A 17,451-nucleotide genomic window follows, 5' to 3' on the forward strand; every position below is an offset into this window, starting at 1 on the left:
ATCTAGACAGTGTGCTCACGGTACCTTCATGGGTTCTAATTTTGCTGAACTGGTGGTTGTATCCTCTCAATGTTTGTTCGGGCATGTCTCCTTTAACCGTTGATGATTCTGGTCTTAGATGCGTCGGCTCTAGGGTGGGGAGCTCACCTGGGGCTCCTCTGAGCTCAAGGTCTTTGGTCCTTGAGGAAGCTCGCTCTTCGTATCAACGTCGGAGAGCTCATGGTGATTAGTCTTCCCTGTCAGGCTTTCCTTCCTCATATCAGGGGGAGAAACCTGTTTTGTTCTTACAGACCACACTACAGCAGCGTTTTACATCAACAGGCAGGGAGGAGCTTGCTTGTCCCTCCTTTGTCTGGAAGCAGTTCACCTTTGGGAATTTTGTATAGCCTATTCATTCAACCTTGATGTTTCTCACCTTCCAGGGGTGCAGAATGTGCTAGCAGACCACATGAGCAGGTCATTTTCCAGTTACCACAAGTGGTCTCTTTGCCTGGATGTAGCCAGGTGCATTTTTCCAGCAGTGGGGGACTCCCCAAATAGACCTATTTACGAACAAGTACAAAAGAAAATGTCACCAGCCTTCTGCTACTCTGGGCAGAAAAGATTTACTACGCTTTTCCCCCAATCCCGCTTCTGTGCAGGGCGCTGCTAAAGATCCAGCAGGTCTACACCCAGGTTATTTTAATAGCCCCAGTGTGGCCCCGCCAACACTGGTTCTCTACTCTACTGATCCAATCTCACTCCCGTTGCACCCTGATTTGATCTCTCAGAACCACGGTTGGCTGCTCCACTCTAACCTGCAATCCAAGTCATTTAACGGCATGGGAAGGCTATGGTTAAATTCCAGAGTGCAGGCTTGCTTGGAGCAATTTCATCAGGTCTCACTAAGTAGCAGAAAGCCCTCCATCAGGGCTACTTTCCTGTCAGACTGGAAGAGATTCTTTGTCTAGGCTTGTCAAATTGGAGTCTTGCTGATGCATTCGGGCATCCAACATATACTTGACTGTCTGCTGCACCTGAAACAGCAAGACTGAGCAGTTTCTTTTTATCAGGGTTCACCTGGCAGCCATATCAGCTTTCCAACTTCACATGGATAACTGTTTTTTGTTTTTTCTAAATACATGACAATTAGATTGATTAAAGGCCTGGAAATATTATACCCTCGATTAAAGGGAGCCCATTCGCCCTGGGGACTTAAACTTGATTTTGTCTAAATTTGTGGGACTACCATTTGAGCCTTCAGCAATGTGCTCCTTACTGCACCTTTTGTACAAGGTAGTTTTCCTAATTGCTATCATTTCTGCCAGAAGGGTCTCTGAACAGGGTCATCTGGTCCACCGTACACAGGGTTTTTTTAAAGATAAAGTGTACTTACGCCCTCATTGATATTTTCTCACTAAGATAGTTTCAGATTTTCATATCAATCAATTTACTTACCTGAATTTTGCTTAAAACCACATTCAAATAGGAATGAGCAATGTCTATACACATTAGATGTTAGACAAGCACTGGCGTTCTACGTAGACAGGATTAAACCATTTCAGCGGTCCACCCAACTGTTCGCGGCTGTAGCAGACAGAATGAAAAGTCTTCCTATCTCTTCACAGAGAATTTCATCTTGGATAACTTCTTGTATCCATGCTTGTTATGATCTGGAAAGTGTTTCACCACCAGGTAAGCTGACTGGGCACTCCACAAGATCCACAAGCATTTTCAACGGCCTTCCTAGTGCAGATCCCTATCCTGGACATTTGCAAAGCAGCAACCTCATAATTAGTGCTCACTATCACACAGTACTCTAGAGATTATGCCAAATTTGTTTGAGCTATACTACAGTCTGTGTGTACATGAATTCTGATTCCTCCACCTATTTAACTGCTTGGAATTTTCACCAGGAGTGGAATGCACATGTGCAATCACTTTAGTAACCATTTTTTCTTCATCTTTCATAACTGTTTTCTTTGAGATGTGTTGCACATGTCCATTCCACGACCTGCCGCCCCGCTTCTCTATATAGGAGTTTCTGGAAAGAAGGAACTGAGAGGGCTTGGAATTGGCTAGGCCCTTTATATCTGTGTCAACACAGGGCACTCGAGCCACCCCAGCAGGAAAAATTTCTGGGGACTGTGCACAGGGTGCGCACACAGCAAGAGTGGAATGATCATGTGCAACACATCTTGAAGAATAACAGTTACAAAAGGTTAGTAACCATTTCATTTGATCTTCCTCATGCATAATTACTTCCATCCCAGAAGTCCTCTGTCCATAAGTGCCTCCCAGTGGTCTAACATCCCAAACCCCTCTTTTAGCACCATTGCCTGAGCCATCTGTTGATCATCCTAATCTTGTTTTGCCTTCGCTCTCCTCATCTGGGGACAGGAAGAATCTCACTGAAGATCACCCACGCCTGCATTTCTTTAAGCATCTTCCCCAGCCTGGCATAGTCTCCCTTGATGCGTTCCAGTGAGAATCTAGCTGTATCATTTGTTCCCATGTGAAGGACAATCAGTGGACCCTTTCCAGCTCCCATTAGGAATCTCTTCAGCCTCAGGTCAACATCCCATATCTTAGCTCTTGGCAGACAGCACACCCATAGGCTTATAGATATTAAGGTCAGAAGGGACCATTATGATCATCTAGTCTGACCTCCTGCACAATGCAGGCCACCAAATCTCACCCACCCACTCCTACAATAAACCTCTCACCTATGTCTGAGCTATTGAAGTCCTCAAATCATGGTTTAAAGACTTCAAGGTGCAGAGACTCCTCCAGCAAGTGACCCATGCCCCATGCTGCAGAGGAAGGCGAAAATCCCCCAGGGCCTCTTCCAATCTGCCCTGGAGGAAAATTCCTTCCCGACCCCAAATATGGTGATCAACTGAACCCTGAGCATGTGGGCAAGATTCTCCAGCCAGATACCTAGGAAAGAATTCTCTGTAGTAACTCAGATTCCCACCCCATCTAACATTCCATCACAGGCCATTGGGCCTATTTACCATGAATAGTTAAAGATCAGTTAATTGCCAGAATCATGTTATCCCATCGTACCATCTCCTCCATAAACTTATCGAGTTTAATCTTGAAGCCAGATAGGTCTTTTGCCCCTCTGTTCTCCGGATCAGCTCTGGTGACAGGCCTGTTGGTTCTTCTTAGTAGGGACTCCCCAGTCACATAGACCTGCCTCTTCCTGGTGTTGGTGCGATTCTTCAGTCTTTCCTCTTCTGTTCTTTCTGGCTGCAAGTCCTCTTGTCTTTAGTTCTCACTTGCAATTTTCTGCAGTTTTCGATCATCCTGGGCCTCCGAACTTTGGCTATCTCCATTGACTCTTCCCCTCTTCTTGTAGGACTAGCTGCTCTTCTCTTCTTCCTTGCCCTTCTACCTTCGGTTACTGCTTGCTGTGCCCCTTCTTCATTTTCCAACTCAGCAAACCAGTTGCTCAGCTCTATTTCTACTTCACTAGTTGGTCTTTTCCTCTGCCTGGTTCTCATAGTCACATGCTTCCATTGGCCACTTTCCTTATTCAGCAGTCTGTCCTCACAGTTTTCCAGTCTAGCTTGCAACTGCGAGTCTTGAGTTTTTCCTTCTGCCTCCTCTTGCCTTCCCTCCATCATCTGCTTGAATCTTCTTCTTTTAGTTGGGGATTGGTCCTACTTTGAGCAGGGGGTTGGACTAGATGACCTCCTGAGGTCCCTTCCAACCCTAACCTTCTATGATTCTATGAACTCAGCTGTAGTCCTTGGACCTTCTCTTCCATCAGCTCTATCAGGAGGCACTTCTTACAAACAAACCACTTTTCAGGTACCTGCTCCAAGATAATGTACATGCTGCAGCTTCCATTTCCAGTCATCTTCACCGTCTCCTGTTCCTTGGGTCGCTACCACTGCTGCCTCTGTAGCTGTTATAACCTTTGCACCTAAGCTCCCTGACAAGGGGGGAAGAAAAAAACACACACCACACACAATCCAAAAACTAAACACCACATACTCCCTCCCGCAAACTTCCCTAACAAACTCCCACTCAGACTCCCCTGTTTCCAGCTCTGTTTGCTGGCTCCTGTGCTGCTGGCTGGCTGCTTGGCTGCCTTTATAGCCCAACAGGAAGCCCTGCACCCGAATCAGGGCTTTGCTGTGATCAAAGACTCTGCTTCTCTCACACCACCCCCCTCCAGTTCTGCAAACTAAAAAACCCCCCAAAAAAACCCAGCAAGCAAACAACCAAACTCTCACTCTCAAGAACCCACTCACTGCCCCTAAGGAACAGGGGCTTGCCTCACTTCTCCTCTAACCCATCTCCCTCAAACTCCCTGGTTTCCAGCTCTGTTTGCTGGCTCCTGTGGTCACTGCTTCTGTTGCTGCCCCAACCCTGACACCAAATCCCTGCCTCCTCACCTAGTTCCTACTCCTTGTCCCTGGTTCCTGCTGTTTCATCTTGCTCCCTATTCTTGCTACCACACCTTGTCCTTGCTGCTGTTACGACGCCTTGTTCCTGGTTTCTCACCCTGACCCCTGTTGCTGGCTCCATCTTTGACTCTGTGTGATTTCTGACTCCAACTTTTTGGTTACTCCTGGAGTGTCTTTCAACTGTGACCCTGGTTCTGACCCTGAGTGTGGCTTTGGACTCTGGCTTGACACTTGACATAGTTTTGAACTCTGACTCTGTGTGACTTCCAATTGAGACCCCAACTCCATCCTGGCTCCAACCAGGCTCAGACTGATAGGTCAGACCACCCCTTTACAGGCCCTGACAGTCAGTGTACAGTAAAACTGTAAGAATATTTCATTACGGCACAAGTGCCCCTTCACAACATTTGTCAGTACCAGATGGCATAATTAAATTTCCATAGATGGATCTTGTTGCCTTTAGACCTTGCATTTCAGGCTGTGAATTGAACATGGGTTTCACCTTTTCCCGTAGGATATTGAAGAGCCCATCCATTGAACTGGTCTGTTTATAGGTTTTGATGGCGTGAAAACCACTTAGTGGAAGAATTCTCTTGTAGGCTATTGTAGACTATTATTTACTAATAGCAAGATGGTCTACTATCAAGTTTTGGATGCCCCACTATTCTTGCTGCTAGAATTCTGGTAGGAGCCAAGAAACAGAAGGAAACCAAATGGCAGTTGAGTAATATTGGAAAGATCTTATAAGAAGTGAAGTTTCCCCTGAAGCAAATAATAGTCCTGCTTTGAGATATTGTGCTTAAGCTATGAATATTGGTGGAATAATTTAAGCAGATGCTTATAATATAATGCTAATCATTACAGTCCTCATGCAATTCTCATTAGTTAATGGAAAGATCCATGTGACTGAGGGATAACTGTCCCATTTCAAAGGAGAAGCTTTAGAGCAAATAAACATTTATAACTTCCCATCAGAGATTTGTGTCTAATCACTGGCAAGTAAAGAGTTAATCCTGATAGTACAAGTTTAGTAAATGCTACTTTAAATGCAGGTATTGATCTAACCCAGGGATCTCAAACTCAAATCACCATGAGGGCCACATGAGGACTAGTATATTGGCCCGAGGGCTGCATCACTGACACCTTTTCATATAGAGATACAAAAGCTGCCCCCCAGGCCCTGCCCCCACTCCACCCCTTCCATGAGGCCCCGCCTCTTCCCACCCCTTCCCTGACCCTATTCCAACCCCTTCCCCAAATCCCCACCCCTGCCCTGCCTCTTCTCCGCCTCCTCCCCTGAGCACATGGCTTCTCGCTCCTCCCCCCTTCCTCCTGGAAAGCGCTAAGCAAAAGTTGCTATCTGGAGGTAAGCAGAGGAGCAGGGACATGGCGCGCTGGAAGGGGTTTGGGGGGGCGGCAGCTGAGGGGAGCTTGGCGGCCGCAGGAAATAACTCCGAGGGGGTGGGGAGCTTGGTGGGAGAGTTTGTTTGAGACCCCTGATCTAACCTATGGAGGTGCTGCCATTTAAATGTAATAAGAACAAATAAAACTGGGTTCTTCATTCTTTTAAATTAGCTCACTGTTATAGACATTATGTAAATAGACAGTATAATGAAACTTAATTGCTTGCATGGAGGCCTTGAAAAGTTTGCCAAGCAGTACTACTAGAAGCCAATATGAAAGATGAGGAGAAGTTGTCCTTTGGAATCCAGGGGGTAGTGCCCTACAGAGAAGCCCAGGCTTCTTGGCTTCTGAGAAATCTCTTGGCTTCTGAGAAGCGGGGAACAGTTGTACATCATTAAATAGTTCGTGAATTGCACAGAATTAAGACCTGTTCTCCCATGTCTGCTGCCTCTTTGCTTCTGGTGACATTTGCTCCAACCATGGCCCTCTATCCATCCCCAATGTTTTCACTTCCCTGAGACTTCTCTGTCACCTCCTCTGTTTTTCTGGATACTGCTCCTCTAACCTCACTCCAGTTACCATTCTCCCATTTTCCTCTGGAAAAGTGCCTGCGTGGTCTTTAAAATATCACTACCATCCATGACCTCTTCAGCTCTCATTCCCTCTATCTCCTGGCACAGGAACTTAGATTCCCCTTTAAAATGTGTGTATCTTAACATAGTTTTAAATTTAATCTTATCTCAAATAACTCTTCATTTTATGGTTTTGTGTGGTTTTGGGGATAATTGCAACCTTCTTGTAATGTTTTCTCCCCTTAAATTACTGATCTGTATTCTCCACCGCAACTCCAGTTTAACATGGATTTTACCCAGGAATTATTTGTTTCTGGTGGCTTGCTTGATGTGTTCTGCCCTGTGCAAACATCAGTGGAATCAAGATTCCCTGCCTCAAAGAGCTTCCCGTCTAAGAGAAGTAGACAAAGGGCAGAAGAAAGGGGTACAGTATACAAATGAAATGGGAGATTGATTCTGACAAGAAGTTTTAAAAAGTTAGACATATCTTCAGTTTCTTGCAGTCTGTGAGGGAGCAGAGAACTGGTACAGCAGGGGTTAAAGGAAGCCTGCAGACAATGCCAGGCCTGGAGGGAGGAGAAAAGAAGGGAGATGGGCTCAGTTGGGGGCTGACAGGTGAGGAGGCAGGAACTCTGTTTGCCTGCCTGAAGGGACTGATCAGTGACTTGCCAACCAGCACAGTCACTGGAGGCAAGTATAAGGGGAGCCTGCAGATAAACCCCAACTGCAGGGCAGTTGTACTAGCAGGGCCACGCCCAAACTAAAGAGTAGGAAGTAGCCCAGAGAAACTGGTCTTGACCTCTTCCCCCACTGGGAGGGAGACCCATCTCCACTGTTTAGGGGTAGAATTACACAGGGCCCTGGCCTGGGACTATGTGAAGAGGGAGGGTCCAGGTCCCCCTACCACTCCTCTGACCAACGATCTAGCCATTAGGCTGCCCAGCCGCTGAAGGCCATATAGCATAGGCTCAGCAGAAGTGTGTGTTCCAGAGGGACTTTAACGCAGAAGTGATAGTGGCCTTTTGGACCAGCTCAGGGAGGTAATTCATTACTTAAGAAGTGACATGGAAGAAAGCATGGCAGCGATTGGGGAGAAAATGGACAAATAATATAGCTATCTTGCTATTAGAGGGTGAAGGAGGTGCAAAAAGAAACCAGGATGTTTAAGAAGGGTGAGAGAGCAAGGACTAGAGTTATCCAGGACCTTGAAGACCGAGACAAGAAGCTTGAACTCGATGGAGTAGAGGAGGAGGAGTTAGGGAAGGGGCTCTGAGATGGATGACATGATCAGAATAACGAATAAAGAATATAATCTTAATGGCTGTATTTTGTATTGATTGGAGGGAGATATGTATATTGGGGAGGTCAGGGTTGAGGAGATTACGGTAATCAAGATGGGATGTGGTGCAGGCCTGGATGGGAATTTTAGTTGTAGGGATAGAAAGAGAAGAATACATGCAGTGAGGCTGAGTTAATAGTGCTGTGAGAACCATGACTCTTTATTTTTTTGACTCTTGTGCAATTAAATTCTCGGTTGTCTTAGGGCTTGTCTTCACTATGGAGGTAAGTTAATCTAATCTTGCATTCAGGTAACAGCTGCCACCACCAGGGTTTGCACTTGGAAATTTTATCTCTTGTCATCCCTCAGTCGGGTCTTTTATTCAAAGGACACTGTCCTTACAAGTGGGGAGCTCGCTGATAAATATGGCAGATGTTCATCAAAGGCCACTGCAGGAAAACCCAGTCTCCACAGCTGCACCCCAGACTTGATTAACAATACCTTACTTCTTTCATTTCAAGTAAACCCAGGGATGAAATAATTTAGAGTCCCTTCCTGACACCTTCAGACAGTTCCCGGAACAACCTATCTCCCGCCAGCCCGCCTCAACTTTTCCTTCCAGCCATCCTCACCCAGTGGCTGGAATTCAAACAAACATTGCATGGTGGCTCCTAGCAACTGAAAGGGTCTTTACAGAGTCTTAAGATGTTACATCACTGTCTCGGGTCCAGTCACAGGTTTTACTTCCATTATACCACCATACATAAAATAATATTAACTGAACACATTTCCTAACATTCTCCACGCAGCCATCATATTTCAGTTGTGTAAGGAGGAGGCTGGTAGAGTGGGGTTTTCATGTCATTTGGTTGAATGTGGAGAGGGTTGTTGAGGCTGATTTTAATTGATAAAGAAAATGTACATATTGTGTGTTACAGTTTTGGGGTAACTGCACAGTCTGACCCCTCCTTGATCTGCTTGAGGGATGCTCCTTTAGGTCTCAGGCCTCTAGCCATCTCCTCTCTATTGGGTGCGACTCACATCCCTCTCCTTCCAGACAAGGAGTTCAGGCTTTCAGTCCCCCTGAACATCACTTTATCTCAGCAGGTGTGACCTTAGCTCAGCATCTGCCATTTTGCATGCTTTCAGGGGCCATGACCATGTTGTACCGGTGACTAACCAGTTTTCACAAAGCACAGCACATTTATTTTTCTTTGGTTCTGCCTCTGCACAGTGGCTGGACTAGATGACCTCTCGAGGTCCCTTCCAGCTCTACATTTCTATGTTTCTATGGAAAGCATTACCGCAAAAATGTAATAAAACAAAACAAAAAAAAGGTCTACATGCACACTAAGGCTTACCAGGTGTCCCGCATTTTCCACATGGGGACTCTGTTAGGTTCCAAACTCTTATAGCAGGGTTTGCCCTCCTGGCTACTATCTTGTGTCAGTTGTTGGATCAAAATGAGGGGTGCTCAGCCAGTCTAGGCTGGCTCTTTATACCTCAAGCTCTTCCTTTGTCTCCCTTGCTTCTTGAATCCAGTATGTACCAACGGTACTTCTTTGAAATTTTTTACTTGTCCCACAGTCAGCAATAATTAACCTCCATTGATTTTAGTGCCTGGAGCAAGCTTTGTAACTCTCCCCCATGGAGCCAGCCTACAGTCCCTGGCTCACAAATATACAGATAACATTCATAAAGTTGATGTGATAGTTTTAAAGATATTGCTTTTTTCATAATATCTCTTAAACTGTGCATCATTTTTATAACTTTATTTGTTACATCTCCTATGTTTAGTATTTATGAAAACTTCAAACTTATCTAAACAACTTCCATATTTGACAGCTAGGCACATGCCAGGTTTGAAGGTCTAAAGAGCAACCAATTTTAAGTTCTTAGAGCTTAAAAGAAAAGCCGAACAAACACGCACAACTAAGTGCTGTTTTTGTAATTATCTCTCTACTTCTTCTTTTTCAGTGATTGGCTTCCCTAGCTTCCTATGACTGGTATTGGCAAGTTGTCTCTTTATAACTTGGGAACTTTTCCAGGTGGGGAATCAGGTCAGGTTATAAAAAGAAGGGCATATAGGGCATGCCCAAAGCCCATTTCATAGAATCATAGAATCATAGAATATCAGGGTTGGAAGGGACCTCAAGAGGTCATCTAGTCCAACCCTCTGCTCAAAAGCAGGACCCATCCCCAATTAAATCATCCCAGCCAGGGCTTTGTCAAGCCTGACCTTAAAAACTTCTAAGGAAGGAGATTCCACCACCTCCCTAGGCAACGCTTTCCAGTGTTTCACCACCCTCCTAGTGAAAAAGTTTTTCCTAATATCCAACCTAAACCTCCCCCACTGCAACTTGAGACCATTACTCCTTGTCCTGTCCTCTTCCACCACTGAGAATAGTTTAGAACCATCCTCTCTGGAACCACCTCTCAGGTAGTTGAAAGCAGCTATCAAATCCCCCCTCATTCTTCTCTTCCGCAGACTAAACAATCCCAGTTCCCTCAGCCTCTCCTCATAAGTCATGTGTTCCAGACCCCTAATCATTTTTGTTGCCCTTCGCTGGACTCTTTCCAATTTATCCACATCCTTCTTGTAGTGTGGGGCCCAAAACTGGACACAGTACTCCAGATGAGGCCTCACCAATGTTGAATAGAGGGGGACGATCACGTCCCTCGTTTCCGTTGACTTCAGTGGACTTTGGATTTCAGGCCTACAGGCAGATATAGCTCCTAGTCAAACCTACACCCTTATGAAGCCATTGTTAGTTCCCCCTTGTCTATTTTCCCTGTTCATGTTTCATAGACTCCAAGACCAGAGGGGACAATTGTGATCATCCAGTCTGACCTTCTGTATAACATAGGCCATAGAACTTCCCCAAAATAATTCCTAGAGCAGATCTTTTAGAAAAACAACCAATCTTGATTTAAAAATTGTCAGTGATGGAGAATCTACCACGACCCTTGTTAAATTGTTCCAATGGTTAATTACCTTCACTGTCATAAATTTCTGCCTTACTAGTCTGAATTTGTCTAGCTTCAACTTTCAGCCATTGAATCATGTTATATCTTTCTCTGCTAGATTGAAGAAACTGTTGTTAAATATTTGTTTCCCAAGTAGGTACTTATAGACTGTAATCAAAACACCAGGTAACCTTCTCTTTGTTAAGCTAAATAGATTGAGGTCTTTGAGACTATCACTATAAAGCATGTCTTCTAATCCTTTCATCATTCTCATGGCTCTTCTTTGAACCCTCTGCAATTTATCAACATCCTTCTTGAATTGTGGGCACCAGAACTGGAGACGTTATTTCAGCAGTGGTTGCACAAGTGCCAAATACAGAGGTAAAATAACTTTTCTACTCCTACTTAAGATTCCCATGTTGATGCATCCCAGGATTGCACTAGCTTTTTTTCACCATAGCATCAGATTGGGAGCTCATATTCATCTGATTATCCAGCATGACCCCCAAATCTTTTTCAGAGTCACTTTTTCCCAGAATAGAGTCCCCCATCCTGTAAGTATGGCCTACATTCATTGTTCCTAGATGTTCACATTTACATTTAGGTATATTAAAACACACAGTGTTTGCTTGCGCAATCACTGACCAGTGAACTGTCCTCTTAATTATTTACTACTCACCCACTTTTTGGATCACCTACAAACTTTGAGGATTATTTTGTTTTCTTCTGGTTCATTGATAAAAACGTTAAATGGCATATGACCAAGAACCAAAACCCTGTGGGACTGCACTGGAAACAGCCACTCAAACACAGTTCCTTGTTTATAATTAATTTTAAGCCCTTTCTGTTAGCCAGTTTTTAATCCATTCAATGTGTGCCATATTAATTTTATATTCTAGTTTTTTAATCAAAATATTATGTGGTACCAAGTCAAATGCCTTACGAAGTCTAAGTATATTATGTGAATGGTATTACCTTTATCAATCAAACTTGTAATCTCATAAAAAAATCAAGTTAGTTTGAAAGCATCTCTTTTCCATAAAGCCATGTTGATTTGCATTAACTATATTACCCTACTTTAATTCTTTATTAATCGAGTCTTGTCTTAGCTGCTCCATTATCTTTTCCAGGATCAATGTCAGGCTTGTAATTACTCAGGTCATCCTGTTTATCCTTTTTAAAAATCGTCACATTAGTTTTCTTTCAGTCTTCTGGAACGTCCTCAGTGCTCCAGGACGGGTTGAAAATCAACATTAACAGCCCAGCGAGCTCTTTGGCCAAGTCTTTTAAAACCCTTGGACCTGCTGATTTAAAAATGTCCAATCTTAGTAGTTTCTTCTTAACATCTTTCCGAGATATTAGTGGAATGGATTGCATCATCTGTTTTGTTTCACAAATATAGGACAGAAATATTTATTGAATACTGTGATAGGTTCACACCCCGGAGTGTCACCTGGAACTGGGGTACCACTGAGCCCTCTTACCCACCAGCCTGGTAGTAAAAATCCAAATTTAAAGATGATCTTTTCTAAATTGCGGTGGTTTTATTTTTAATTATTATGCAAAGGTCATTGCACACAATAGAGAATGCTATACTGGTTCTGTTCAGAGACCCAAGGAACTTTATAAGTGTGTGTATACTCCAAGTATATATTCCTGAAGAAGAAAGAGGGCATATTTTTCAAAATTTCACTGTACATTGATATGATTTTGTTAGTTTGTTTTGGGGATTAGGTGCTATTTTATTATATGAGGTATGAATATGTTGGGTATACTGTGGAGTCCTTTCTTTAGCCATCTCTACAATAGGAAATTTTATTAAGTTACTAAAACATTTTAACTAACATGATGGTAAACACTATGTAAAACCTAGTGTAGATGGGGGACAAAGTGGTTTAGCTGATAGTCGTTAACCGTAGGGTCCTCTTATGGTACCACAATGAGCTAACACATTTTTAAACATGACTCTTCTTGTCCACACTAAGGGTGAAATCATGTTTAATATCATGTTAGTTAAAAAGTGGTGGTAACATGATATACTGGTAGTTTCCTACTATGAGAACAATGCATAGAAATATTAATGTATTTTGTTTCCTTTGTCTTTTTTGTCTCCTCTATATGCTTCTTTTTAATGCAGTTGAGGAAGATAGGAGGTGGGGGGTTTGGAGAAATTTATGATGCTCTGGACTTGCTCACGCGGGAAAATGTTGCACTAAAGGTCGAGTCAGCTCAGCAACCAAAGCAAGTCTTGAAAATGGAAGTGGCTGTGTTGAAGAAACTGCAAGGTAAGGTGGTTTCCTTGGTATACCAACAAGCGAGTGTATGGTAGGTGGCTAAGAGTCACAACTGCATTCCCAGTCACTAGGGTCCATGTTCTGCCATCTTTTCCTTATTCTGTAAGTAGTACCATTGAACTCAATGGGGCTAATCAAAGTAAGGGTGAATCTGGCCCTTTGTGTATATTGATTTTCATCAATGGTGAGCAGAGGCTTCTAGTTCTTGGCATACTGGGCAGGAAAATCATTCACTTCCAGTATGTGGAAGCTTATGATGGAGCTGCCCTTACGATCTGAATAGGATAAGAGAAAATTAGCAGAAAGTTTCAATTGTTTTAAAAATCAGAAGTTCTTAATCTCCAATTTTAGCTTCTTTCTGGATCCTGTCTCTTTGTTGACAGGTTTCAGAGTAGCAGCTGTGTTAGTTTGTATTCACAAAAAGAATGCATCCGATGAAGTGAGCTGTAGCTCACGAAAGTTTATGCTCAAATAAATTTGTTAGTCTCTAAGGTGCCACAAGTACTCCTTTTCTTTTTGTCTCTTTGTTGTTGTCTCTGCCCTGGGGGTGTGTGTGCGTCTGTATGTGTGTGTGTTTTGTTTTGTTTTTTAAACTTTTGCTTAAGTCTTCCTCTTTGGTTGAGGGTCTCCAGCTGACATCCAGCACAGGAATACTTTCCCCAGTATTTTATAGTTTGTCTTCTCAAAGGGATGGTTTCTCAATGGATTCTGTGATACTAAAGTGGAAACAGCCATAAAGAATATAAATGTGCTCTAATCAGTAAGATACACAGAAGCAATGATATTTAGAATTCTGAAGCACTTTTGAATAGTCAGCAAGTTAGAGCTCAAGTGGTTGAGCATTCAGAACTAGTTTGACTGACTGGTGATTCTTGCATGTTCAATAATTAGGTCACCTCATTAGCTTAACATTCAAACTTTTTCAAGTCAAAAGCAGGTACTGGTACTGAGAGAAATGTAATAGCTTCTCTTTTTATTATTATTCAGAGCTGTGAAGTTTAAAATTTTACCTTTTTTTAAACAATACAATTTTCTTTAAGAAAACAGAGAAAACTGGAGACTGCTCCAATATTAATCTGTGCAGCTGCCAGTCTCTCTCTTGCTGTTTATAGTTTGTTTCTAGATTCATGGTTTGGACAAAACAAAAACTTCAAGACATATGGTGTTATCCAATCCGCTGACAAGGTCACATTGCAAGAGCAATAGCAGCCTCTGCTCCATATAGATTAGTACACCAAGCACGCTTATGCAATTATACAAGTACTTTAACAGGCCATTTCATTCCAAGGGTGGAATTCACAAGGGGGATTCAGGCACTGCAATATTGAGTGTTGCCGTCCCTATCTTTTAGGCACCTATCCAGCTAGTAGAAACCTGAGTTAGGTGCCCAGGCTCTCGATACAATGGAACGGAGAATTAGGCACCTAAGAATGGGATCCACAAAAGCCAGCTGGCTGACTGGGGAGCCACCTAAGCAAGCCAGTAGGAAATAACTAGCAGAGGGGTTTGGCCTAAACCCTGCCATGCAGAGGAAGTTAAGCACCTGTCTCCACTCAGAATTCACAGTCACGAACCCTGTCCTGGAGTTAGGTGCCAAAGCCAGATCAGTACTTCTTTGAGAAACAGAGGGGAGAAGAAGGAGGTGCCCTTATAAATTTTAGCCCAGAAGTTAGAACATTATAATATTTTTTACTGTAGGGAATCCATAGTATGGATAGACATATAAATACATTACCATTTTTTGAATCCAGATTGATAGGATTACTTTTTGCATGACAGACAAGAAATTAGACAAATGCCAGAAAATATTTTTTCTGTCTAGCTCCTAGCAGCAAGAATCTCCACTCATTTTTCTATCTCACAGGTTTTCAGACTAAAGTTTTCAAATAGGAAAAAAAGTAAGTAAAATGGACAGAAAGTGGCTATTGGCAAAACAATGTTACAGCTATTTATTGCAGAATATTTTTGTCCTGTCTGCTATGTGTCATGTGCCCCTAGAAAATAGACTTGGGCTACTAATTGCAGGATTCTGATTTTGTTGTTGTTGAACGTTGTCTGTTTGCTGCTGAATTAATACACAAAGGAAGACACAGTCATTGCCTCAACAATGATATTACCATACAGAATGCTCTGGAGGACAGCTCTTAAACGTTTTTTGTTTTTTAAAGATATATTTCATTGATAGATTAATTCTCAGGGGATTTGTGGAAGCTGTAAGCTTTAAGGAGTGCTTTGAAAGAACAGAAGGTGGCAGTTTGGCCTCAATCCAGCAAAACACATAAGCACACGTGTAACTGTAATCACACACATAGTCCAAATAATTTCAGTGAGACTACTCACATGCTTAAAATTACATTTGTTCAGAAGTGCTTTACTGGATCAGGGCCTTGTTGCACAAGAAGTAAGAAACTATTCCAAACACAGAACTTGGCATGGGAAAAAATGAAAATACATGAGAGAAGGTTTCAAAGGGAGTGGTGAGGGAGGAATAGAGAAGTGGGTGAGAAGGGGAATAAGAAGAAATGGAACAGGAATAAGAAGATATGCAGATCCTTGAAGATAGGTGCTAGAAGAGTGCAAAATCAGTATTTTTAATGTTTTATTCTTAGGATTTTTCGGTAATACAATGGGCATGTTTCATACACTACAATAATGAAGTGAAAGTAGTAGTATCATAGGTATAAAGTACCGTAAGTAATGGAGAGCTGCAAAGAAGCTGTTTTATAGTCCTGATCCAGCAAAGCAGTTACGCACATGCTTAAATATGAGTAGTTCTTCAAGTGCTTGCTCATGTCGATTCCAAGTAGGTGTGCGCGTGCCACGTGCACAGTTGTTGGAAGGTTTTTCCCCTAGCGTTACTCGTCGGGTCAGCTGTGGAGCCCCGTGGAGTGCACCTTCATGGCGGTGTATATAGGTCCCTGCTGACCCACTGCCTTTTCAGTTCCTTTTTACCACCAGTGACGGTTGTTGGAGCAGCTCCTCTCTTGCTATGGGAAGCAATCCCCTAGTGCAGAGGTGGGCAAACTAAGGTCCGCGGGCCACATCTGGCCCGTGGGACCATCCTGCCTGGCCCTTGAGCTCCCGGCCAGGGAGGCTAGTCCCCAGCCCCTCCCACACTGTCCCCCCCTCCTCCCCCGTAGCTTCAGCTCACTGTACCGCCCTTGTTCTGGCCCGCTGCTCCTGCTGGGTGGCAGGGCTGCGAGCTCCTGCTGCTCTGAGCGGCATGGTAAGGGGGCGGGAAGTGGGGGGTGATTGGATAGGCGTGGGAGTCCCGGGGGGGCCTGGCAGGGGGTGGGGGTGTGGATAGGGATTGGGGCAGTCAGGGGACAGGGAGCGGGGGGGTTGGATGGGGCGGGGTCCCGGGGGTGGTTGGGGCGGGGGGCTCCGGGAGGGGGCAGGCAGGAGTTCTGAGGGGGGCAGTCGGGGTGGGAAGTGGGAGAGGGTGGATGGGGGGGCAGGTTGTTTGGGGAGGCAGAGCCTTCCCTACCTGGCCTTCCACAGAGTTTTGCGACCCCAATGTGGCCCTCGGGCCAAAACGCAACATTTGGCAAAGCAGCACTGCAGTCAGCCATTCCATGAACACTGACCCTGCCTCCTAGGTGAGGCTTGGGAATCACTCTACTTGGAATCTATATGAGCAAGCACTCGAAGAAGAAAAAATGGTTACCTACGTGTTGTAGCTGTTGTTCTTTGAGATGTGTTGCTCATGTCCATTCCAAGACCTACCCGCCGCCCCTTTGTTGAAGTGTCCGGCAAGAAGGAACTGAAGAGGTGGCGGGTCGGTTGGGACTTAATATAAACCGCAATGAAGGTGCGATTTCAGGGGGCTTCACAGCCGACCCGACAGGTACTGCAAGGGGAAAAACCTTCTGAAGCAGGTGGTGCGCGCGCGCATCTACTTGGAGTGGACATGAGCAACGTGGCGCGCGCACCTACTTGGAGTGGACGTGAGCAACACATCTCAAAGAACAGCAGTTACGAGACGTATGTAACTGTTTTTTCTATTTATGTCAGTGGGACTATACAAGTGCCTAAATTCTTTGCTGAGCCAGGGCCTTAAATGAGTATTTGAAAGGTTTACTGGAGAAAAATCTGTTTGTAGTATAGTTTGTTTTAATATCAAGTAATACATCTAAATTTAGAAACTGGTTCTGGGCTCCAGGACCTGGTTCACTAGATTATTCACATATAGACTGGACCCTCGCTAGAACACACATCTATATATCACGAATTTGCATAAAACGCGGTCGTGGCCATGGATCCCAAATTTAATTACTTTAATTGGAATTCATTTTAACGCGGTCCCCGCTATAACGCGATCCGCGCGTTAATGCAGCACCCACGCATGGATCCCAAATCCCGCGTTCTAGCGAGGGTCCGGTGTACATTTATAAATAATGCTCCACAGGAAAGTCCTACCTAATCTCTAGAAAATATAAAAAACTGGAATTACTTATTAAAAGAATAGATCCCTTAAGAGCAATAAGCCTGAAATGTTCACTTTAATAAACAAAGTTTTAATCCGCACCGTCATA

General features: G+C 43.9%; 1 protein-coding gene across 2 annotated transcripts in view; it reads left to right on the forward strand.

The window, feature by feature from the left end:
• TTBK2 (tau tubulin kinase 2) overlaps positions 1-17,451 on the forward strand; it is a 207,524-nt gene that overhangs the window by 50,418 nt on the left and 139,655 nt on the right. For both annotated transcript variants that reach the window (XM_077818805.1, XM_077818806.1), the window contains one exon: positions 12,760-12,907. In XM_077818805.1, the coding sequence (XP_077674931.1) occupies positions 12,760-12,907 (148 nt within the window). The remainder of the gene's footprint in view (positions 1-12,759; positions 12,908-17,451) is intronic.

This window comes from Eretmochelys imbricata, chromosome 6, assembly GCF_965152235.1.
Source record: "Eretmochelys imbricata isolate rEreImb1 chromosome 6, rEreImb1.hap1, whole genome shotgun sequence".
In the NCBI taxonomy this organism is placed as follows: Eukaryota; Metazoa; Chordata; order Testudines; family Cheloniidae; genus Eretmochelys; species Eretmochelys imbricata.